A 25,558-nucleotide genomic window follows, 5' to 3' on the forward strand; every position below is an offset into this window, starting at 1 on the left:
GCTTACCCTTGGTATTACATTTTTACCTATCATTAACAATTTGTTACGTAAAATTTGTTGTAAAAATATTGTGTTCGTAGAATTTATGATCTTTTTTGTGAAGAAATATGTGTATATAGTCTTGTTAACGAGTGCTCTTAAAACAATTATTTTTTTTAGAATCTTTTTTTTTTTTTTTGAGAATCCTCTTAAAACAATTATTGATAAACTAATTTAGAAAAGTTTTGACATCACTTTTTCTTTTTAAAAAAAAATTTTTTAAAAACTGTTAAAACAAATAATTTATTTTTTCTTTTCTCATTAAAAAAGTTTCTAAACTAATATCCTTATACATCCATCAACTTTTCTCATAGGTTATAGCAATACTCATAATACTATTTAGGTACATTTTATTTTATGTTATGTGTTAAGTTATTTAATAAAATTCAACTATACTATTACTTTGTTCAATAAATCAAATAATTAAACCATAGTAATTTGTTTTAGCCAAACCGTAGTGACAGACAACTAACAGTGTTGAATTTGATTTGTTGCTTTTGAAAAACATAACACCAATTGCATTGGTCAATACTCAATACACAAAAGTCAGTAGTCTACCTAAAGTTTTGGACAAAGGATAATATAAAAAATAAATAAAAACGGACGTAAAACCAGGGTTAAAACTAATTTGTAGTATTTATTTATTTATTTTTTTTTGTGTAACAGAGAACAAGACAAAGCTGTGTACACAGTACATCTGTGTTGTCTCTTGTCTGTCTCCGTTTTGTATTCACTCACGAAACCTTACTCCTCTGCTCACTCTTCACATCCCACTGTTCCGAAAACCAAAAGACTGAGCTCCTTGGAAACTGCGCTAACAACAACAACTCCTAGAAGAAGAAGAAGAAAGAAGAAGATTAAGCTTAATATTTATGGCTGTTTCCGTGCTTCTCAAGCAATAGCTTACTTTCTCTACTCTCTCCCAAACTCACCCCACCTACCTCGTCTCAAACTCAAACATACACCAGGTACAAATCAAACTACATAATTTACTTTTGTTTTTTCCTTTTTCTCTCTCTACACTCTTCATTGGGCAAGCTTAGAGTAAGAGAATATCCTAGTAAAACAAAAGCAAAACTTTGTTGTACTGTGTTCTGTAGTGTAGTCTGGTTTCTCACATTTTCTCGGCAACCAAACGAGGTTAGTACATGCTTTTTGTTCTTTTTGTTGTTGGGTTTTTTTTAATTCCATCACCTTTTTCTTCTTCGCTTTCTCCAGCTGTAATGATGTTTCTTTTTGAGGTGCTTTTTGGATGAAATCTTAGTTTATGGAGAAGTCATATTATGCAGAAAATTTATTACAACCTTTGCTTTTTCATCGAGCTCCAGAGCTGGAAGAGTTCCAGGCTTTTTGTTCTTTTGTACACTTTGTAAAGAAAATCGAATCTCAAAAAGCTTGTTTGTATTTTTCCAACTTTCTTTGAAAACAGAAAAAACTAAAATTTTCTTTATAAAATATTTCCCCCCAAAGGTCGTCCTCTCGTTGATATCTACTGCTGCATTGCTTGCCTTTACTGACTCTTTCGGTGGTGATTTCCTTATGCTTTAGATCTGTTTGCTTTTGTTTGTTTCCAGGGAAAATAGTGCGGGAAAATGTAACTTCATGTACTATATCCTCTCTCCTTTTACTTTTCCTTATTTCATGGGAAAAAGTTTCCGAGGGTTAATCAAAGATTCTTTTTTGGGGGGTTCAGCAAAATTGACTGATAGTTATTTTCACGGGAAAAAGTATCTGAGAAAGTATTTTCTGTAGAAACAAACGGATTAATGGTAAGGCTTTTAGCAGACAAAATCAGAGTGTACGAGCATTTTCTTAAAAGACCTCTTTTTTTTTGGGGGGGGGAGGGGGTCCTTCAAATTCTAAAACCCCACACTGCACTGTGTTTCTCCATTCACGGCAAAAATGGAGGTGGAAGAAAACTACTTCATCTTTTTAAATTTACAGAAGTGCCACTAAATTCACTATTTCATGTTTGTATTTTATGTGGATAGAAAGATAGATAAGGGATATTTCTGTGATTTTGTCCACTCTGTCCTGTTGCTGGAGCCTGTGGGTCCCTTCTGACTTGAATAAATTGGTTTTGAGTTGCAGTTGGTAAACGCTGAATAAGATCCGCTCCTTCTATTAAGGGCCTTTTTTTTTACCTTTAAATTTTAAAATTTCCTTTTGGGTTTCTCCTTTGGATTTTTTTAATTCTTTTTCTGTTCAATCAAATTTATGGTTTGCAACTTTGCATAGCATGCAATTATGGCTTCATATGCGGTGGTAAAGGGCACATGCTCTTCTTCGTGAACCCATTAATTTCATCATGTACATAATTCACATTGGATACCTCTTTTCTCAGTTGTGATTTATTTTTTTTCCTGTACTGTTACAGTGTCTTGTGGGACAGGCAGCATTGAAGTAAGGTTGCTCATACATCAACCCCATCTTCACTTTGTTCCTAGAAAGGCAGTTATATTATGCAGACCCCAAAAGCAAGGTAACCTCAAATGCTGTTTTGTTTTCTCTCATTCTTTTGGAGCTAGCTCCTTCCTTGGCATGTGACTTGTTAAGGGGTTTGTTTTGGCATTTGAGGCAAGACAATGCTTCACAAATCTAAATGGTATATTGTTGTTGTCCCATTTGCTATTTATGGTCGGTAGGAAAAAAACTGCACTAAAGGACTAAAAGAGCACCTCAGAGGTGCATAATTGCCATCTAACTTTGTGGTTCTCGATGGATTTTTAGTTGTGGTTTGAACATTGTGATTGCCAGATCCTTGATATTTTAGCATTTCACACTTCATATACTTTTTTCTTCGGTTTGTCTTTTTTCATTTAAAATATCAACATATGCATCACGTATCCCAGTTTGCTATGAGTTCATGCAACTTTCACCAACTAAATTACTACTGAGGACCCTCTTTTATGGTGGTAAGAATCTCAACTTTCAAGTTGCAATTTCAACATCAAACAAATATATGCTATTTGTCCTTGTCTGCTGCCCTGAAATGTGGCTATTATGATGGGGCCTCTTATGGACCCGTTGATCTAAATTATTGTTTCTAATTGCTAACTCTTTGGACACTAGAGTTTTTGTCACTTAGTTTTTATGTGCCAAAAGATTCACTAAGTTGAATTATTAGTATTTACTGTCAGTGAAGTCTTGATTATCATTTTTATTTTCATGATGAGCATGGTGGTGTCTGGAATACATTTGACTCGAGAATTCATATAAAAGGTGCAAATGGCAGGTTTCTTAGAATAGACCATAATCTTCATCCAGTTTAAAGAAGTCATATGTAAAAAATTATTATTTGTTATACTTTTATAGGTTTTTTGGTTCAGTTTTCATGTGTGTTGTGAGTGCATGTTTTAGTGACTAAGTTTTGACTCCTAAATTGAAAAATACTGACAAGTGTGAGAAATTGATTGGACCAAAACTTAAGAGGCTTAAGCTTTTGGTTTAAGTGCTAACCAACATGCATATCCATAAGCTTTGGACAGTGCTAGTCGCTTAACCCATGTTATAACTGATATTTAATTTAGAGAGACAACCAAAGTTGCCATGAACATTGATTAGCCACCTGATTGTCCTAGACTTCCCTCATTAGAGTTTAGATATAGATGTATGTTTGAATTTGAATTCCCCAATTAATCCAATTTAAGAACTCATTTTCATGGGAGTAGGAATATATGTTAAAACTAGTATTTCAATTCTCTATTCTAATCAGTGCTGTGCTGTTATTAGATTAATCTTTTTTTATTATAATTTTCCTATCTTTTTGAAATATTTCTTACTAGTTACATTTCCATATAATTCCTGGTAAAGTATAATGCTTTCATTCAAGTTTTATCACTCTGAGGATGTGATGGTCGGCTAGTCCATCAATCAGCTGGCTGACTTAGAGTATGGTATAAATTTATTCGTAAACTCTCAGAAACTATGCAAGTCTAAAGGGAGTGTCACTCATGTATGTCATCTTAAACAATCAGTGCATAGTTGCTGAAACTGAGAAGTGTTTTTAAATATGAGGTTGTGATTGTTGATACTGCATAACATATACCTGATTGTCATGTCACTTTATCTCAGAAGTGGCTCCTCAGAGGTGCCTCAGAAGGTTTCTCCTCGAGCTGTACGCCAACTCAAGCCAACTGCAATAGAGACTGATGTTGCGACTGCTTCAGCTCAGACTAGTAGAGCAACCAAAGATAGAAGCCCAAAAGTTGTTGAGCGTAGGTCACCCAGAAGCCCAGTGACTGAGGTACTTCATTAAATGGATCCACCAACCTTGTTGCAGTTATACTTACACAATCTAGTGATTCCAATACCTTTGAAATCAATTGTAAGCAAAGTGTAAGAGTCCAGACATTTAGGATTTTGGTGTTTGGATGTTTTGTGCAAGCCCTGGCTCGGATCTCTCTCTCTCTTTGATAAATGCTTGGTTAGAAATTAGAAAGCGCATAATCAATCACCTCATAAAACTCCTTTGCTTTTTCTTTTTCTATAGATTTAGCACCACATATTACTATGATAGGAATGGAAGTGCATATGTTGCGTAATATTTCCTATATGTTTTTCTATACAAACTTACAGGAGTTGCAAGTTTTTGAGTATTTCTAAGCTTGCATATTACTTCCTTCTTACTCCAGAAGAAGCGCCCGAGCAGAATATCTGAATTGGAAACCCAGGTTTCTAATCTTCAGGAGGAACTGAAGAAGGCAAAGGACCAGCTGAGTTCATCTGAATTATGGAAGCAGCAATCCCAGCAAGATGCTGAGGAGTCCAAAAACAAACTATTGGCTGTGTCTTCAGAGCTTGAAGAGTCCCAGCTGCAGCTTCAGGAGCTGTCTGCTTCTGAGGAAGCCCGTGTTGTTGAGCTACAAAAGATCTCAAAAGAAAGGGATCGAGCATGGCAGTCCGAGCTCAAGGCTGTCCAGAGACAGAACTCAGTCGACTCAGCCGCATTGGCCTCTGCCATGAATGAGATTCAGCAACTTAGGGTCCAGCTTGGAATGGTAACTGAGTCTGGGGCTGCACAAACCAAAAACAAAGAATCAGCAAATGAAGAGCTTGAAAGCTTGAAAGCAAACCTTGCAGAAACTCTCTCTCTTGTGGCTAACATGAAAAGCCAACTACAGGACTGCAAAGAATCAGAAGCTCAGGCACAAGCAGTGGTTGGTGAAACTCTGCTGCAACTGGAAACTGCTAGACAAACTGTAGAGGATCTCAAATCAGATAGCATGAAATCCATGGAAGCTTACAACTCTGTTGCCTCAGAGTTAGACCAGTCAAGGGCACGTGTGAATTTCTTAGAAGAACTTGTTAGCAAGCTTGAGGCAGGCCAAAAAAATATTAGTGGCGATGTTTCTCAAAATCCTGCAGGTGATCATAACATTGAGCTTGAACTTGGAAAAGATCAAGAGACAGGGAAAGCATTCAAGATTAAAGCAGAACTTCACTCTTTGAAGTCTGAGGTGGCTCGACTAAGATCTGCTTTAGAAATTGCTGAGAGCAAATACCATGAAGAACAAATTCGGAGCACAGTGCAGATAAGAAGTGCTTATGAACTTGTGGAGCAGATGAAATCTGGATCAATTCTAAGAGAGGCTGCACTGGAGGCAGAACTAAAGAAAAAGAAAGCTGATGTTGAGGAGTTAAAAGCAAACCTGATGGATAAAGAAACTGAATTACAGGGTATCTCAGAGGAGAATGAGGGGTTGAATTTGAAGCTTGAGAAGAGCTTGTCATGCCAGAGGGAATATGAACTGGAAAAGGAGCTGAAGAAATTAAATGAAAGTGTTTCAGAGTTGAGGGCCAATCTGATGGATAAGGAGACAGAATTGCAGAGTATATCAGAGGAAAATGAAATGCTGAAACTGGAAATCAAGGAAAGGGAAATGGACAGGGGTAAAGCGAATGAGCATGTGGTTGCAGAAGTAGAGGCAGCAAAGGCTGCAGAGAGAGAGGCTCATATGAAACTTGGAATAGTGATGGAGGAGGCAGATAAGTCAAACAGGAGGGCAGTGAGGGTGACTGAGCAGCTAGAGGCAGCACAAGCAGCAAATTCAGAAATGGAGGCTGAGTTGAGAAGGCTAAAGGTGCAGTCTGACCAGTGGAGGAAGGCTGCTGAGGCAGCTGCGGCCATGATTTCAGCTGGGAATAATGGGAAGTTCATGGAGAGGACTGCATCATTGGACAGCAACTATAATTCCATTGCAGGGAAGATAGGCTCACCTTACACCGAAGACTTGGAAGATGATTTTCTGAAGAAAAAAAATGGTAACATGCTGAAGAAGATTGGAGTGCTGTGGAAGAAGCCACAGAAATAGGAACACCATGGGACAGGTTGATTGTATTTGCTATGGTCATGCCATTTTTTTTTCCAATTATACATATTCGTTCTTTTTTCCGTAACTGCATGTATCTTTCTTGTGACAGATAGTTTGGTGGTATGTTCAACCCAGTTATTTCATTGAGTGTTAGCATTCTTCCAAAGCTCTCAGTGGTGGTGAAATGGAAGTAATTACCCAGTTTTTTCCGGGCATTTTGTGTTGACCCATGAATATATATTGTAGTATCCTATATCCTGTTTATGTGACAATTGCTGCTCTTAATTTTGTAAGGAAATATTGTCAAACTCCAGGACAATGACGGAGTTAATGACAGACATGGGTTTCACCTGATATAATTGTCTCCGTAAGAACATATTTACTGTTCTATATACTTGGAGTCGTTTTATGGATACATTGGAGTATTTGATTATTATAGCATGGCTCTTGCTTTGTAAATTTATGGTTGGGACTGTATATATTCAAAAATTTGGAAGCTTCTTTCTTTTTTACCCTATTAACCCCTTGAATTATTGGGTTTTCTCTGCTGATCTTTCTTGTTTGGTAAGCATATCATGCATCCCGCGGGTATAGCATTTCTCTTCTAATGTCCATGTCCATGCCCATGGAATTTTGAAAAAATCCAAACATCTTAGATAGGTAGGAATTTATGAAATGAAACTCGTGAGGATCTTAGCATAAAATGAGATGAATATAACCAAGCAAATCATTTTGATCAAGAGGTTGAATTGAACCAATGAGAGGAAGAATTAGGCCAAAAATTGGGTAACAAAGCAACAAGCTTAATTTTATGGCAGGTTTTCCTTGTGGTATCATGCCTTGGTGGTATGCCACCTCAGGTCATAACTCAATTGATCTGTCTATAATATTCTGTGTCAGAAACAAAGGAAATGCTTAAACTTTTTGGTTTGTTACTGAAAAGAAATTACAGAAGCAAGAGGAATAAAGGAAGAGACAAACAGAGCTAGAGACGAGACACGAGAGTTACAGAGAGAATGTATTGGATTCTCGTTCATGAAAAATGATCTGTATAAAGTGTTCCTTTTCTAGGAAATGAGAGTTCAATCTGAAGAAAATTTCTTCAAACTAATTTTAGCATAAGATCTGACAACTTGAAACTAATTCTCTAACAAATTCTAGCAACCAAAAAACTACTTAAATGCATAACATATATAAACGATAGGTCGTTGAATAAGGTGTTAGTAATGAATGGCATGTCGCTGAGTCTGACTATGAAGAGCAGTGCTATATCTTCGATTGGAAATGACACGTAGTAGATAGAATTTTCTCTAAAATGGTATGTCACATAACATCAAGCTTTGTAGCCATTGATGACCCACACGTCGTTGACAAGGCTTTGGCTCTTTAGTTGAAACTTGTAACGGCATGTCACTCATCCTCTCTACCTGGGAACCATCCTCTGTTTTAATGTCCCCCTCAAATGGATGGAGAGAGGCACCATGAGTTTGGGTTGAAGATCAAGGAAACGAGGAGGGCAAAGCCTTGGTGAAGATGTCAGCTAGTTGATCAGAGTTGAAACCAAACTTAATTTGAATACTCTGCATTAGTGAAAAATTGGGACATTGTGGCTTGCTTCTTTGCAGACCAGACAATGGGATTTTGGCCAAGAAAGATTATAAACCCAGAGGCTGAGATCCTATCAAATGGATCACCTGCCCAATTTGCATAAGTAAATGCAAAAAGAACCAATGGGACACGAGCATAACAAAAACCATGATGCAGAGTTCCTTGAAGGTAACGAAAAATTTGTTTCAAAGCTTGGAGATGAAAATTAGTAAGGGCACTCATAAACTTAAAGACTATGAATTGCAAAAGCAAGGTCTAATAAAGGTTAGACACTGGAGTGCTCCAACCATGCCTCAATAAGGACCAGGATCATTGAGAGGAATGCCCTCATGAGGATTGAGTCTTTGACCTGGTAAGCAGAGTGATTAGCAAGGTTTACAAGTTTGTATATTGTATCTTTGTAGGATGTCTTTTGCATATTTGGATTGAGTGAGAAAAAATTTGATTATCTTTACATGACTCATGAGTGAAATTTTGAAGAAATGTGTAGGACTCTTAACTCTCTAAAGATGAGTGTAGGCTTAAATTTGTGTGTGTGTGTGTAATTGACCAGTACCTACATGTGTTATAAGTAGAGAAGAACCATTACCTACTATGACCTGATCAGTTACACTTACACCTTAAGGTTGTCTATGCATAGTCAAGTTGCTCAAATCTGCAGTAAGGCGATTAGTATCAGCCAAGGATCATTTGCTTGATTTACGTTATAGGAAATTGCCATGGCTGCAAGCTTAGCAGAAGGATGTTTACATTGATATGAGTGGTCCATTATATGGAGACAATCAATAGCCAAGTATCCAGTTTGCCACGAATTTGACAAACTAATTGAGGGGTTTCATTCTTAGCCTGAGAGCTACTGTTATTACCTGGACTGAATTGATGATTCTGTGGAGAGCCTTGCTGTGGAATATCTCTACAACCTCTGACTATTATCATAGCCTCTGCCACTGCCTCTATTTCAGTGTGGCTTGGGAGGAGGAATAGAGGATAGACTTAGGCTTATGACCTGCTGTAGCAAGCGTGGCCATGGTGTATCGGTCCTTGCACTCCTCTCAAAGAAGTTTCTTCTGCTTCTAACAGAACCTGAAGTTGCCCAAACGCGAGAACTTCATTTCTAGTTCGAATGGGAAAAAAGATTATATTCCTTAGGCAATCCCTTAGACACAATGTAGAGCATTTCCTCATTTTCTATCTCAATTCCCACAGCTCCAAGCTTATCTTTAATTTCCCTGATTTTTTAGAAGTAACTTGCAACTGAATCATTTTCCTTTCTTACAGTGTGAATCTCAAATCTAAGATTTGAGAATACTGGTACGAATTATAGAATAAAAGTGTACCTGTTCTTCAGAGTAAGCCGAGCTGATATTGCGGTTTTCTGTCCTACCACCAAAGCTAATCTAGTAGCCCAGTAGGTGACAAGGTTGAGTTTTAGTGGGGGTGATTAATTCTTGATATTTGGACTTTTCAAATTTGAAATTCTGGATTCAAGACACTCAGTTGATTACCATTTAATCCTTGAGATATTGAGGAGGTGGAACCACTGTTCTAGCCACATGCTCAAGCAGTGAGTAGGTGCTAAGAATGGAAGTTACTATGATCCTTCCAATTAATATAATTGCTTGGATCAAACTTGACTGTCATCAGATTTGACATATTGGACAAGAAGAAGTTACAAAAGTGGTGCTGGTGCATTTAGATTTGAAGTAGCATTTGAAATTTGAAATTGTACTCAAAGAAGCTGAATCCATTGCTAAGACTCTGATAGAGTATACTATGAAAGGAAATTACGGAAGCAATAGAAGCACTAAGAAGAATAAAGGAAATGAGAAATAGAGCCAGAGACAAAAAGAGAGTTTAAGGGTGCGTTTGGATATCGTTTATTTTGCTAAAACTGAAAACAATAAAAAAAAAAATTTCAATTACTGTTCACATTAAAAACACTGTTTCTATGCTTGATGCACTGTTCATGTCTCATGAACAATACACCAGGCGCTGGTCAAAAAAAATAAAAAATAAAAAAGGCCTGAAACACAAACGTCCAAACGTGGCCGTAGTCCATACGCCACCTAAGGAGAAATGTAACTTGGGCTGACAATTGTGAGTAAGGATAGGCTTGCGTGTGGCTGAGATGACTCTGCCTTTTCTTTTAGGATGAGGTCCACTTAGCTCGGCCCAGATGTACATCATAAATTATTCATAATATAAGGGCAAATTCTTCGATTAGACCATCATAATTAATAGAGAAGCGCGGAGTGATACATCCATAGTATTGTTACAACAAATTAGAGGTGATTAATTGTTATTAGTTCAAATTTGAACCTACTTTTTTGTCTCAACAATAACAACTAATAAGTAACAACCTACTACTTAAAATTTGTTGTGAAAATGCTGTAGACATAGCATTTCTCTAATTAATAATCATAACAGATAACATATATAGAAAAAAATATTAGTTTTTTTTTTATTAATTTTTTATATAGAAGAAAAATATTAGTTATGAGTGTAACTTTTTTTTTTTTTTAGAAGAAATATTGAACCACTTTATTGCTTTGTGGAAAATTATGGTGTTACATCAACATAAACTAGATAGGTAATATCTGGTGGAACAAATTCTATCCATACTAGATAAGTAATATCCGGTGGAATAGATTCCATCCATACTGTTAAAGGGAAAGACTTTCTAGCTCTCCTAGCTAAAGCATGAGCTACCCAATTGCTCTGCCGCCTAACATGAGAGAAAGAATAGGTTTGAAACAAACCCATTAAAGACTTATAGTCTTTTACAATATGAGCAATACTAGACCGGTCTAGACAGTCACCCACTAACACTTTTACAACAAGTTCCGAGTCTCCTTCAAATATAGCCTGTCTCAAGCCCAACTCCTCCATGAATAACATTGCTCTCCTTGCTGCCATCACCTTAAGCACTTCCATTGTTGGCGGCATTTCTATTTTTTCTGCTAGTGAGCCCATGACTTGACCTAATTCATTCCTTACCACGACTCCAATCCCCGCTTTTTCTTCATCCGTGAAGTATGCTCCATCGTAGTTCACCTTGTAAGTGCCTGCTGGTGGTGGTGACCAATGCTGAATCTGAGCCTTTTTCTTGTCGGGTATACTTTCTGGTATCTCATGGAATTCTGCTAGCAAAGCTTCAGCCGCTTTAAGAATCTTCTCAAGTGGCAAGCTTGGCTCATTGAAGTGACCTTTATTGTGTCTGCTCCATATCCACCATGCTAAGACCGTGAACAGCTAAAAATTTTCCTCATGTTGCCTTACAAAAAACACTAAATCCGCAAAGGACGCCGAACCTCGGTATTAGCTTTGTAGTTTATTAAGCTTGTGACCCCAACAGCCCAATACTTTGTCACAATCCCAAAGAGCGTGGAAGGCAGTTTCACTTGCTTTCCCACATTTGCTGCACAACGGAGAGCTTACAACTTTACGCTGGTATAAATTTGCCAAAGTTGGGAGTGAGTCAATGCAAGCTCGCCAGTAGAAGTATTTTATTTTGTTAGGAATCCGCAAACTCCAAATTCCTTTCCAGAAATTCCTCAGCTCTGCATTACTAGACCCCGAAGCAGCCTCCCTATTTTCCAGCTCACCTAATAGCTAATAACCAGTCTTTATTGAATAATTTCCATCTCGACTCTGTGGCCATACAATACAGTCCTCTTGTACCGTTCTGCATAATGGGATGGCCTTAATTCTCTGAGCCATATAGGGAGCAATTTTCTGATCAATCATTTGCCCATTCCAATCCTTTGTCGTCTGATCAATGAGTTAACAAACAGTAGAGTCATCTTCATAATCTTGCGTGAATGGTACTGCCTTGGCTGGAAAATACCCAAGAATCCAATTATCCTTGAATACCCGAATACGTGACCCATCACCAACTCTCCATAACATCCCTTTTTCAATGACATGCCTTGCTTTAAGTATACTTTGCCATGCAAAAGATCCCTTCTTACTTTTTTCTTTAAACACCGAATCCAAGGGGAAATATTTTGTGCTGAACACCTTAAACATCAAGGAATTTTTATTAGTTTGCAAATATTTTGTGCTAAACACCTTAAACAGCAAGGAATTTTTATTAGTTTGCAGCCTCCATATTTGTTTGGCTAGCATGGCCTCATTGAATCTAATCAAATCTTTGAACCCCATTCCCCCCTCCGCTTTTGGTTTACATAGTACTTCCCTACTCTTCCAATGGATTTTTCTTTGGCTACTACGTTCACCACACCAAAATTTTCTGATTTGCATTTTGATTTCCTTGCACAAACCCACCAACAATTTGAAGCAACTCGTTGCGAATGTAAGGATAGCTTGTATCACTACCTTGAGTAAAATCTCTCTCCCCGCTTGAGATAAGAGTTTTTCTTTCCAACCTTGAAGCTTCACCCACACCCGTTCCTTGATATAATTGAGACTCTCCTTTTTATTTTTTTACACAACAGTTGGCAAACCAAGGTGTTTTTCATACTCCTTGATTTCTTGAACTCCTAGGAAATTTAATATTTCTCCCTTCTTTTCCTCAAGCACTGCTTTGCTAAAAAAGAGAATTGTCTTTTCACAGTTTATTTTTTGTCTGGATGCCCCCTCATATAATGATAGGATGTGTTGGACGGCTTGCAAATCTTCCATCCTTGCTCAGCAAAATAATAAACTATCATCTGCAAAAAATAGGTGTGTAATCTTTGGACCATTCTTACATAAGGAAAAACCCTGAAAAAGATTATCCCTTGCAGTTTGTTGGATCATTCTATTCAACCCCTCTGAGCACAATAAGAAAAGATATGGTGACAATGGGTCCCCCTGACGGATTCCCCTAGTAGGAGAGATTTCACCTTTGGGTCCCCATTAACTAAAATTGAGTAGGACACTGTGTTGATGCATTCATAGATGAGGGTCAACCAAGTATCACAAAAGCTCATTTTTTTCATAATTTCAATAAAAAATCACCACTCCACTCTATCATACGCTTTACTCATGTCTAGCTTAAGGGTCATGAAATCTGCTTTCTTTGATTTTTGTGTCTTCATATGATGTAATAATTCAAAGGCCACCAAAATATTATCTGAAATAGCCTTATTTGATTGAAACGCACTTTGTGACTCAAAAATCAAATATGGCAGAACTTTTTTAAGCCTATTAGCCACAACCTTAGATGCTAGTTTGTATATGACATTACAAAGAGATATGGGACGAAATTATGAAACTACAGTAGGGCTTTTTACTTTGGGGATTAAAGTAATAAAAGTGCGATTAATGGAGGGAGGGATAGAACCTGAGTTTAGGCAGTTTAAGATTGCACCTGAGACATCCTCTCCAATTGTAGGCCAGAATTTTTGGTAAAACAATGGGGGTAGTCCATTGGGTCTTGGTGCCTTTAACGGTTCCATTTGCTTTAGTGCTTCATCAACCTCGGCCTTGACAAATTCAGCAGCTAGCATGGCATTTTGTTCCTCGATGATGATAGAGGGTACTGGCCTTAGAACTTCCTCCATGAGTGATGGTGATGCCAATGTGAATAGTTGTTGATAGTAATCAATCAATATGTTGGAAATCTCCTCTTCATTGCTGCATTCCTCCCCTGCTTCATTTTTCAACTCCTCAATCTTATTCCGCTCGTACCTATGGGATGCTCGATTGTGGAAAAATTTTGTGTCTTGGTCCCCCTCTTTTAGCCACAATGCCCTTGACCTTTGTTTCCACATCTTTTCCTCCTTGATCAATAGACCATTAATCTCCCATTTCAACTAATTTACTGCTTCCATTGTTCCACCCCTAATAGCCATCTGTTCCGCTTGCCGTAATTGTTGTTTTTTTTTCCTTCAAAGAACGAGTAATACTCCCAAAAGAAACATGACTCCTCTGTTTTAATTTTACTTGACACTCCTTTATATTACCTTCCACTTGATCAATCGGGTTGCCTGGAAAGTTTCTTCTCCATGCCAAATCAACAACTTCACTACATCTTGTATCTTTAAGCCACATTTGCTCAAACCTCCATGGTTTTCGCTGTTTAATTTGAATTCCTTTTAGCCGAATAATTAAGAGCTTATGATCTGAAGATCCACATTCTAAGTGTACAACCTTTGTTGTTGGGAAAATATCTATCCAATCAGTGGTGGTGACTGCATGATCTAATCTTTCCCATATTGTGTTAACCCCTCCTGTCCCCCTACACCAAGTGTATTTCCCTCCCACAAAACCCAAATCTTTAAACTCACATTCATCAAGCACATCTCGAAAAGCTTCCATTGGCTCCTTGGTTTCAACCTTCCTCCCAATTTTTCGTCTGCCTTCACAATTTCGTTAAAGTCCCCCACACACAACCACGGGAGAGTGAACTTACTTTTTAATCTTCTCAGCTTTGCCCAAGATTCATGTCAATTCCTTGTGTCTGGCTCTCCATAAAAGCCGGTGAATCTCCATTCATCTTCATTTCCTTTATTCACTATTGCATCCATATGGTTGGAGGAGTATGTGTCAATGGAAAAATCACACTCCTTCCAAAAGATAGCCACCCCGCCTCCTCTACTTGCTCTCGAAACTTCGATCAAACCTTTAAATTTATACCTAACCTTAATTTTGTTCTGCCTAGCTCTGTCAATTCATGTTTCGGTTAAGAACACGACTAAAGGATCTTGTGCCTAGATCAAATCTCCAAGCTCCTGATCTGTCTGTGGGTTCCCAAGCCCACGACAGTTCCAGCATAAGATATTCATGACTCCTAGCGGGACTGATTTTCAGCTCCCACCAATTCAATTATTGTTTCTTGACCATCTTGAGAAACCTGTTTTTTCTTCCTAGGTAACTCGGAATCAATAAGTTCATCACCTGAGTGCTTCAAAGTTTTCTAAGGAGTAAGTATACGGGTGATACTTGCTTCCTTTCTCACTATCCTTTTCCACGTAGAACTGATGTTTGCTTCTACCACATGTGTGTTACCTGGCATGTGAGTCACTTGCTCACTAGGGTTTGCTGTAGCCTCTGTCACGTGGTTAGATTTCTCATTAAGTTGCTCACATGCATCCAATCCACATTGGAATAAGCTTGGCATATCCCCACAATTATTGGTTTCACCCTCCAAATCAGCAACAGTTTCCTCATTGAATACAAATTCTTTATTTGAGTCATTCTTCAATTCAAATTGCTTTAAATCTGAATCAATCTCATTTATATTCTTCTCAAAACAATCCCCTTGATTTAAGGCTTCCTTTTCCAGCAACATTAATTCTGAATTTTCACCCGTTGCAGCCCTTGGTTGTGCAACGTCCATAACGTTTTCCTCCATTATTGGGACATTTACCTCACTGAACTTGTCATCTATCGGACCACCTCCTGGAGCACCCCTTCGCGCCGTCATGTTGGAGCTTCTCTGATCCGAGCTGTTGGTTTTCCCCCTCTGTTCTCTTCCAATGCCAACATCCTTCTTCCTTGCTTCGTAATATCCCGGTATAACTACCAACGAATTATTGTATGCAGGGTAAAGTGGATGCTCGTAACTAAGGACCGTATTGTTGATCCTTTTGAGTTAGAGTACCACCACTCTGTATCCAACGATCACAATCTCTGCCAAAGTGATCCAACCGGCCACACTAGTAGCAGACATTTGGCAGGCACTTATACTTAAAAGATACCCATTTCTTCGACCCATTTTCAAGTGTGAAGATTCTCCCCCTATAGAGCGGAAGGGTTTTGTCTACCCTCACTCTAATCCTCATGACATTGCCACAGTCTACTTCCGCTAAGTTTGGCTCCTTATTGACTTCCCTCGGTGCTTAAATACTCAATTACCATAACTTTTGAGTTGAGTTTGTGGTGTACCTTTGTATTAGAACCATTTTCTTTTCCCTTGCGTGTGTTTATTTCTCAAAAAAAAAAAAATGCTCGGTTCTTTCATGGGCAGATTTGGGTTTGAATTCCTCCATCTCCGACTTATATACAGAAAATTTAAATTAAAATACTATATAAAAGATAGTTTAGATCTACCTAACTTTGAAGGAAGTGCAACATATAAGAGTATAGTATTTTTACAACTATGGGGTTTTAGTAGTACCATGTCACATGTCTGCAATTTTGGAATCCATTTTTATCTCACCTCCCACTATATATTTATTTTAAAAATAAGACCATAATGCAAATTGCACAATCTAATTTTGACAGAAATTAAAATTTATTTTAGTTTTGTAAGTTTGTTTTCATTCAATTGAATCATCTAAATTTAAATTTATTTAATTTAAGCATTTTATTAATTTTATAGGATTTTTTTTTCATGTGAGAAAAAAATATCTTTAATGGCAATTTTTTAACGAAATTGGATGAAATATTTGAATCAAATAAATTTAAAATTTGAAGAACCCAATTGAACGAAAATGAAATTAAAAGACTAAAGAAGTAAGTTTCAGTCAAACATATAAGAGGCAATTTACATTTTAGCCTAAAAATAATTTGTTAAAAAATCGCATTTCCTATATAAAAGTTTATTTTTACATAATTAAAATTAAAAAGAAAAAGAAAAAGAAAGAACGGAGAAGTATAATGATAAGTTCAAAAACGCCAGAACCCCCAGCGTTGTCATATCTAAAAAAATATAAAAACGCGGTTTGTTTCGGCGTATTTATCTTAGGATGTTAAAGTGAGGTTTATAAGGCCATGAAGGTTAGGGTTTTACGTCTCTTGTAGTGGCGGCCTAAGCTCCATAGCAGCTCTCATCTCCCAGCTCCGAAGCCCTTTCTCACATTCGAAGCGCCTCCTCGTTCTGTCACCATGGGGTCAGAGCTCCACTTCCCATTTCTATTCAATTCTTACTTTATCTCTCCCTCTCTCTCTCTCTCTCTCTGTTTGTTTAGGCATAAATTTTAGTCTATCTTATGCTACATTTTAGTTCTTATCGATAATCTAGATTCGAACATTCATCAGTTATTTGGAGAAGAATATATTTCTATGCATTTATTTCTTCAAACTTAATTTGTGTAAAAAATTGATGCCTGGTGGTTGGCGAAATGTGATTGTCTTACTCTGTCTTAAAATCAGTGATTTTTTTTTATGTTCATTTTTCCAATTCCACGACTTGTAGGATCTGTTTGGTTCGTGAATATAGAGAAAGAAAAGTTTTGTTAGAATTTAGAACTATTAGCATTGCCAAAATCTAGGGCAAAAAACATGCCCTTCTCCTTAACTATGGTGCAGTTGCAATGTCGTCCTTAACTACAACAGTAAGCACTGGTCCCCTTTAACTATTGGTAATAAATACTTTGCCCTCTGGAAAATTCAAAGTTCTGTTAACTAGAAAAAAATTGACTTTTCCATTAATTTTGACAGAAATTCTAATGATAGGGTAGAACTAGAAAATATTTATTAACAATAGTTAGGGGGAACAATGCTTAGTTTTGAAGGGGGGGAAAAGTGTAATCTAGTTGATTGAACTGTTTGCTAGATCATTGTTTGATTGGTTTCGAGCATGGGGCTTTACTGATTGTGACTCGATTCCCCAGTTTTTAGAATCATTACCTTTCTGTACAAAACCTTTGTAATTCTTTAGACTTCTTTGTGTTCATTCATGTACATGAAGTAATCCTGTTCAATAAAATACTTATTTACTTATAATAAAAAAAAAGGGGGGCCAGTGGGAATGTAATTAACCCCAAAATCTAAATCTATAGATTTGTAATGTAGTGGGTTAGTAAATCTTTCCAAATTCATATTGTCAATTGAGCATTCACTTATAAGTTTTCATCCTAAATTTAGCACTGGGACTTTAACAAATGTGCTGCTTTCGACCTTGTCTCTTGTTTTGCGAGACTGAGTAGCAGAATAAGGAATATTGTTCTTAAACTTTCAGTTCATGTTAAAGTTTCTGATTAAAAATATGTATAGTAGAGGTGCGTTAATTTCCTGTAAAGAAACTTACAGTTAAAAATCTAAGCTATATAAAGTGTCCTGTCGATAAATCCAGTAAACTATTTTGTGTAACTTGAGCACAATTAGACTGTAATGTTGCCAATGTGAAGTTGTTCCACATTGTAATGGTTTGTGGTTGACTTGTTGTGGTTGGAAAAGTCCCTATTGTATGTTCGCTTGTCAATCAATATTCATTACCATAATTATAGTCTGATGTGAAGAAGGAAATCAAACTGGCAATAGGAAATTTTGGAGACTCTTAGTTTGACTTATGCTCTGCTCTCCATAAGATGTGTTTGTTTCCCTTCGGGGGAAGGCATGAGGATTTTAGTTTTGTCTGGTTGTTCTGATTTCCATTTGTTGAATGCTTTTCTACACCATGAAATTGATTTGTTAAATAGAAACTTTTAACAAACTTTTAAGCTCCATTTGGAATATGGTAATGGCACATTTTGTACCATGGCACCTAATGTGCTACTCAGTTGTTCTATATAGTCATGCTTATCTCTTAATTAACTGTTTCACTTGTTTCATATACATTTATTATTTTCTTTTCTCTTGCAACAATAAGTTAGTGAATGAATTTATAATCTGTAAGCGATTGGGTAACAGGAAGACACGTGGAATGGGAGCTGGTCGTAAGCTTAAGTCCCACCGCAGAAGGCAAAGGTGGGCTGACAAGTCATACAAGAAGTCCCACCTTGGCAATGAATGGAAGAAACCTTTTGCTGGATCCTCACATGCAAAGGGCATTGTTCTCGAAAAAATGTTGGGCAGAATCTTTAGTTGCCTTTTCTTTTGATTTGCTTTACCCTTAATCCTGTCTAAATATCTCAAATAGCTTCTAACATGTTGTTCTGTTTGAATTGTATAGTGGTATTGAGGCTAAGCAGCCAAACTCCGCTATTAGAAAATGTGCTCGAGTTCAGCTGATTAAGAACGGGAAGAAGATTGCAGCTTTCGTACCAAATGATGGTTGCTTAAACTATATTGAGGAGAATGTGAGATTATTTTCCCGCTCTAGGCTTTGTAGTAATCAAATTAATTGCACAGTTTCTATCTTGGCCTCACTATATACTATTTGCTGTATGCAGGATGAGGTGCTGATTGCAGGATTTGGACGAAAGGGGCATGCTGTTGGAGATATTCCTGGAGTCAGGTTTAAGGTTGTGAAGGTATCAGGGGTGTCTCTTTTGGCCCTCTTCAAGGAGAAGAAGGAGAAGCCAAGGTCTTAAACCACCTCCTCTATAACTTATATAATCTGTTGTTTTCCAATTTTGAGTTAAGAGAGCAGTGTCACCCCCTTGAGACAAATTAGATGCTTGTTTATGTTCTAAATGGAATCTAGCTTCCCTTGATATTAATTAGATATTTGTTTTTTTGTCATCATAAACTGAAGGATATGGTGGTTAATTCGTATCTTTTTTCTTTGCAATGCCATCATGGTTCTGATTTTTTTTTTTTTAATATTTTGTGTCCTCCAATGCATTTGACGCTTGTTTGTAAATGTTAGCTGAAATAATTCAAATCTATGGATTAAAGACAGAATTGTTGAGGAAACCAAAAAATAAAAAGTGGTTCTTAATTTTGAGGTAAGTATGACTTTATAAATAAATAGAATATATCTATTAAAATTATCAATATTTACTAAAATTATCCATACTCACAAGTCACAACAATCATTTTATTTTAGATATAATTTCAGGGAAAGAAAAAAGGGAAAAAAAAATTATACAAGAAAAAAGTAGTTGCCACTGATATCATATAGAATGTGCTGCATACTAGTTTTTTTGTAAATTTTTCTTAATAGCATTTAGATGATTAGATGTACTTCCAAGAGAGAGAAAAAAAATACAAGAAAAAGGTGTTGCCTCAAATAACTGAATAAGATGATGTGCACACATTCATGCTGTTCGAACAACAGTCGAATTGAACTGAGCGGTCCAACAAACTGTTCGTAGGTTCAAACAATTCATGCCATCAATTTCTAGATGCTGTTTTTTCAGTTTATCCTTTGGTATTGCTTAGATACAAGGCATTGTTACATTATATGAAAAGTAGCTTGTAACCATACACATATGCATGGATATACTTAAAAAGATATACAATAAGATGTATAATATAATTTCTATATATATAATTTAAATGCTATTGATAATCATTTTTATATTTTATTAACTCTTTAAAAATTTTTGTAAGGATATTATTAGGTATAAAATGTAAATTGTTCAGTTTTTTTAAAATTATTGTGAAACACTTTTTTTTTTACGATTCATTTATTTTACTCTTAGGTTTCTGTACTTTTTTTTAGGGAAATGTTTTTATACTTAATGACTCACTTGGATGAATATTTATGATGTGGTCTCACATTTGATTCTAAAATTAAGAAATAAAACTCTTTAAGAATAAATAATTTAGGACACGTGGGACAAAATTGGAACTCTAATTTGGAACTTTAATTTAGAATTCTAATTTGAGTTTTTCTTAACTTCACCTGTTATTATATATATAAATATATAGATTGGATAGTATTATGTTATTGTTTTGTATTTATAAATGTTTGTTTATGAATTCTTTTCTTTTCTTTTTCTAAATAAATGAGGTATTATTAGGTATGCTCTATTAACTATCATGTTGGATTTTATTTTTTATCGTTCTCTCATGTATGCTTTATAAATTTAACCTATCTATTTATATTCTAATTAATTATGTTATTATCACAATTTAACCGTTTAGCCATAAAATATGAAGTCTTGTATATTCTATTTTAGTTGTATAATAGATCGATTTCAAAACCATGATTAGGAGTTGAGAACATGACTCAACCTAACTCGCCAAAACTGACCTGACCCAACTCAACCCGCTGGGTTGAGTCGGTTTTTAAGCCTTGGTGAGTTGGATTACAAAATTTTTTTTTGATAGCGGGTCGGGTTGGATTTGTGTCATAAAATTTCAAACCCACCAAACCCAACCCGACCTACCCTATATTTAATATATATATATATATATATATATATATATATATATTTATTTATTTATAATATTATATAATTAATAAAATTTTTAAAATAATTAGCTATTCCTATCCTATATAAAAGTTAATTAGTTCACACAAACCTTAATAAATTACTTTTGTTGTTTAGTCATTTGCACTGTTTGCCTTTAAGGAGTTACATTGATACTAATCTTTGGGTTTTTTTTAATATATTTATATTTATATTTTTTTCTACTCAATTTAATAATAATAATAATAAAATTTTTTTTTCAACCCATGGGTTCAACCCGACCCTACTCATGTGGGTTGGGTTGGTTTGAATTTTTTTTGACCCATCATGGTGGGTTGGGTCAAAAAATACCTCAATTCAACCCAATCCGACCCATACACACCCTTACTAGTCGAAAAATTATAAAGGCAGCTCGTGGTTGGAGTTTGATCCGATGATCCTGTCCCATTTTCGAAATAATGGGCCTGCCGCCTGCCGGATTAATCCTTTGCGGAATTCTAATTCCTAAGACAATGAGATGAAGTCGGGTCGTTAAGGTGGGACTCTGGGATGGGATGGACGAACGTGGGCCAGGGTCATTCGCGGAACATGGGCGTTGGTTGTTGACAACTGACATAGAATAGCTCTAATTTTGGCATAGGCTGAGATGAGAGGTAAAGCATTTACTTTATAGTTATTTTAATATTTTAGCAAATATATAGTTAAAGGCTCAAAAAAGAAAAACTCACCAATCAGTTTCAATATTTTAACTAAAATTTTAACATGGAATTGTACCCTCGTCACAACTGGCGGTGCTTTTTTCCTTTGCTAGACAATAAAATAAAAATCAAAAAGCACTTATTTCTCTCTCATTGTAATTTTGGAGCTCTCAAGATGAGTTATCATTATTTCGGGGATATGAAGGAAACAAATATGTTCAGAGGTGGAACTACGATGAGCTGGGGATAAGATTATGAAAAATTATCGAATAGTATACATAGTTATACAAAGGATTTAGAAATTGAAAAGAGAAATGATATGTTGAAAAAATTGAAAAACCTTTAGACAAATTACAAATCCAGTTTTAAAAAAAAATACCAACAAGACAATTACAAATCACAAATCCCAAGCAAAACAATCCCCTAGTGAAGCACCAGACTGCACCACCATGATCATCATCGTCTCTCACCGACTACCATCAACATCTTCTTCTATTTCTTCCCATTGCATCTCTGCTTGCTTTCTTCTTATTAATATATATATATATATACACACACATATATATTTCTAAATTTACAACCTTCAACGGTTGCTTTCTTCTCTCTCTTTAGCTAAATGATGATTGACAAGAGTATCTTGGAGATTGTGGCAAGATGGTAACAACTCATTGTGGGTTGTGGCCAGCATCAAGCCATGTGCATCTAATTGTTTCCCCCTTTGTTTTTTATTTTTTTATTTTTTGGGTCTCGTCAAATTGACATTAGCACCTTACATTTTCTTTGGGTTAAGCTTTTAAATTTCAATTCTTACCTGGCTGGTGAATGGACTGGGTAATAGACTTGCATTTATATTTTTTTGGATGGAGAGAGCAGAGAGGAGACTGGAGAGAAAGAAGAGAGGAGAGAATTTAAAAAAAAAAATAAAAAAAATAAGAAAGTGAGTATTGAGTTTGATGTGCGTAAATAAAACACACAAATAGTTAAACTAGAAAAAGTAGAAATTTTTTGATTAATTTAGCTAAAAATCTGAGGAGGCTGATGTAAATGCTCTAACTAATTAAATTGATTAAACTCAATTAAATTTGTTCATCTAGGCAAGAGCATTATTATAGGTTGGTGACATTGCTTACTCCTTCCATGAGGAGAACTTAAGTTTAATTAAATTCCATTTGCTATTGGTTGTAAGCTAGAGAAAAAAGAAGAAGAAGAAGTTATTTTCAGTTTTGTTCGTCTGACTCAGTTAAGTCAACTCCTTTACTGTAGTCCGTGGTGCACGTTCCTTCAATCATGCAAAAAGTAGACTTGGTAAATTGGATTTGGACCATTCAAACCCAATGGAGAACTATGGGTATGGGTTATAATTTTTTGGACCTGTCAAAAAGGGGTTTAATATGAACCCAACCCATTCAAATGATAGAGCGGGTTGGGTCGACTTGCAACTCACATGGGTTGACTTGTTTTAAAACCCTGTGTAAAGGTGTTTCATGGTTTAACTTCTTGTCTTTTCTTTATTTCTTTATTTTTCAAAGTTCCTTTTTACTCATAGACACTCATGAATTGTTTCTTTAATGAAATCAAAGCCTGAAGACTTCAGTTTACAAAACCTTAGACAGTGTAAATTTAATAATTTAAATATTATTTAACTTTTTTTTAGTGTTTTTATTATTATTTGTTGTGCTATTCGTATTGAAAGGAAGATAAAGACTATTATCAAGTTTCATTTTATTTTAAAACTCTCTCAAAAAAAAAAATTTCATTTTATTTTTATTATTATTATTTTTTTAGCATGTGAAAAAGAAGAAGAAGAATTATACAAGATTAACTTGAACCTGAAAATACTAAGGTAGACGGTAACGGTAATTACATAGGAATAGAAATAGGTATTACAAGGAATACAGGACGCTGAAATGTAATACTTAGGCGAAACTGCATTATTAGTCCCTGAAGTTTACCATATGTGCGCAATTGGTCCCTCAAGTTTGAAGAGAGCACAATTAGTCCCTTAAGTTTTAAAACTGAGTTGTATTGGTTTTTTTATTAACTGTTGTTAACGGTGTTACTTATGTGGCTAACGAAACAATGACGTGGCATTTTTTTAATGACATGACATGTTTTTAATTAAAAATAATTTCCACTTAGATGAAATTGAAAAGGCATTGACCTGATTAAAAAAACAAATCTGCTATTTGTTTAAATGACGGAAAGAGAGAAGGGGAAGAGAGAGCCACAAGCCTAGCCGCCAGTGGAGACCAAACCCAAGCCTAGCCACGCGACAGCCATGGAATGATAAGAATTTCCCATTTCTCTGTCTCACAAACCCATTCTCTCTCCAACTCCAGCCTCCTCCAACTCCTCAATCCAAAGCCACATTGGCAGCCATGGAAGCCGACCAAAGTACCACCACTATAGAAATCAAGGGAAAAGAGTCCCAACTTCATAATTTCTATTTTTAAAAACGTGGGTTGTTGATTTTAGCGCACGAAATAAGACCCTGTGAATAAATTGAATGCCATACCACTATTACTAGTATATATTCAACTAAAAAACTACTACTACACAAAACCAAAATTCCTTTTCCTGAAATTCCCTTTAAATTGCCAAATACACATAACAATCAGAAATCAGAATCCGTAACCTCCAAACCCGTAATACCTCTCACCTATTTATTGTGAGTTGTGACACACACGGGCTGCGTGAATAAAATTGCTTCTGAAATTTTATAGAGACTCAGAGAGAAAAAAAGAATTAGAAAAGTTTCAGTTTTTAGGGTTTCACAGAAGAGAGATAGAGAGAATGGGACATTGATTTTCAGATATATATGCATAGAAACCATAGGTAAAAGTATAATACTTGAGATGGGAGGACGAAGGCGGTCAGTGGTTGTGCAAGAGGAGGAGGGAGGCGGGTTAGTGGCTGTCGCCGGCGGCTGCTGGGGCTTGTGATGTCGCCGGAATGATGAAATTCTTATCATTCCATGGCTGTCGCGCGGCTAGGCTTGGGTTTAGTCTCCACCGGCGGCTAGGCTTGTGGCACTCTCTTCCTCTTCTCTCTTTCTGTCGTTTAAACAAATAGCAGATTTGTTTTTTTTAATCAGGTCAATGCCTTTTCAATTTCATCTAAGTGGAAATTATTTTTAAATTATTTTTAATTAAAAACATGCCTTGTCATTAAAAAAATGCAACGTTATTGTTTCGTTAGCCACATAAATAACACCGTTAACAATAGTTAGTAAAAGGATCAATACAACTCAGTTTTAAAATTTAAGGGACTAATTATGCTTGCTTCAAACTTGAGAGACCAATTGCGCACACAGGGTAAACTTCAGGGACCAATAGTGCAGTTTCGCCTAATACTTATTACTATTCATTTGTTTGGTGACAATATATACAATAATAGAACTTTAAAGACAATGGAATGAAAGCATTTTAAATCAAACCTAAGATATATTTTAGGAAATATCTTACTCATATAATTATATTTCTTAAAAAATAATATTTTTTAAATTTGAAAGAGAGATTAGTTAATTTTTTATGACTTTTTTATTACATAATTGTTATATGCATATGAAAATTTTGTTTATTTGGAAATATATTAATTTTAGAATTTAATACACCTATTAAGGAATATCTTTTACAACCATTTTAGAGATAAATAGTTATGAGTAATGCAACAAATAAACTATTTTACAACATTTTTACAAACTGTTGATGTTACAAATTCTTATTAGTTCTAATATGGGCCCATCACTAAAATTATATTTTTACTTACAATAACTATTTGGAAAATGCTAAAGCGACATAGCCATTTGTAAAAATGTTGTAAAATAGTTTATGTCTGTAGCATTACTCAATAGTTATTCTTTATTTTAAAAAATAGCTATTCATAACGAATAACTATTATTTGTAATAAAAATATAACCAAATTACTGAATAATTAAACCATATAAATAACTATTATATTACCGTTCCTATTGCAGTCTACCAAA

At 35.7% G+C, this 25,558-nt stretch overlaps 2 protein-coding genes across 6 annotated transcripts; both read left to right on the forward strand.

Moving 5' to 3' along the window:
• The first annotated feature begins 687 nt into the window (after positions 1-687).
• Positions 688-6,812, forward strand: LOC142607739 (interactor of constitutive active ROPs 3). 5 transcript variants are annotated; one of them, XM_075779348.1, is made up of 6 exons: positions 740-1,007; positions 1,140-1,179; positions 2,417-2,521; positions 4,114-4,285; positions 4,674-6,369; positions 6,463-6,812. In XM_075779348.1, the coding sequence occupies exons 3-5, from the start codon at positions 2,502-2,504 to the stop codon at positions 6,351-6,353; spliced, it is 1,872 nt and encodes a 623-aa protein (XP_075635463.1). In that variant the 5' UTR covers positions 740-1,007; positions 1,140-1,179; positions 2,417-2,501; the 3' UTR covers positions 6,354-6,369; positions 6,463-6,812. The 5 variants fall into 5 exon arrangements, with proteins under 5 accessions (XP_075635461.1, XP_075635465.1, XP_075635463.1 ...); XM_075779346.1 differs by lacking the exon at positions 1,140-1,179 and having other exon boundaries at positions 688-1,007; XM_075779350.1 differs by having other exon boundaries at positions 739-1,179; positions 6,467-6,812.
• A 9,768-nt stretch (positions 6,813-16,580) lies between these two features.
• LOC142607289 (small ribosomal subunit protein uS12) lies at positions 16,581-19,310 on the forward strand. The gene is made up of 4 exons (XM_075778732.1): positions 16,581-16,741; positions 18,483-18,638; positions 18,745-18,871; positions 18,965-19,310. The coding sequence occupies exons 1-4, from the start codon at positions 16,737-16,739 to the stop codon at positions 19,103-19,105; spliced, it is 429 nt and encodes a 142-aa protein (XP_075634847.1). The 5' UTR covers positions 16,581-16,736; the 3' UTR covers positions 19,106-19,310.
• Positions 19,311-25,558: the final 6,248 nt, after the last annotated feature.

Source organism: Castanea sativa, chromosome 8 (genome assembly GCF_040712315.1).
Source record: "Castanea sativa cultivar Marrone di Chiusa Pesio chromosome 8, ASM4071231v1".
Classification (NCBI taxonomy): Eukaryota; Viridiplantae; Streptophyta; class Magnoliopsida; order Fagales; family Fagaceae; genus Castanea; species Castanea sativa.

What these genes read in the sequence shown, in the direction of transcription:
- LOC142607739 (XM_075779346.1), top strand. Translation starts at nt 2,502, where the DNA reads ATGCAGACCCCAAAAGCAAG. An exon ending in ATGCAGACCCCAAAAGCAAG is followed by an intron (nt 2,522 to 4,113) that starts GTAACCTCAAAT and finishes ACTTTATCTCAG; the next exon opens with AAGTGGCTCCTCAGAGGTGC. An exon ending in CCAGAAGCCCAGTGACTGAG is followed by an intron (nt 4,286 to 4,673) that starts GTACTTCATTAA and finishes TTCTTACTCCAG; the next exon opens with AAGAAGCGCCCGAGCAGAAT.
- LOC142607289 (XM_075778732.1), top strand. An exon ending in GGCATTGTTCTCGAAAAAAT is followed by an intron (nt 18,639 to 18,744) that starts GTTGGGCAGAAT and finishes TGAATTGTATAG; the next exon opens with TGGTATTGAGGCTAAGCAGC. An exon ending in TAAACTATATTGAGGAGAAT is followed by an intron (nt 18,872 to 18,964) that starts GTGAGATTATTT and finishes TGCTGTATGCAG; the next exon opens with GATGAGGTGCTGATTGCAGG.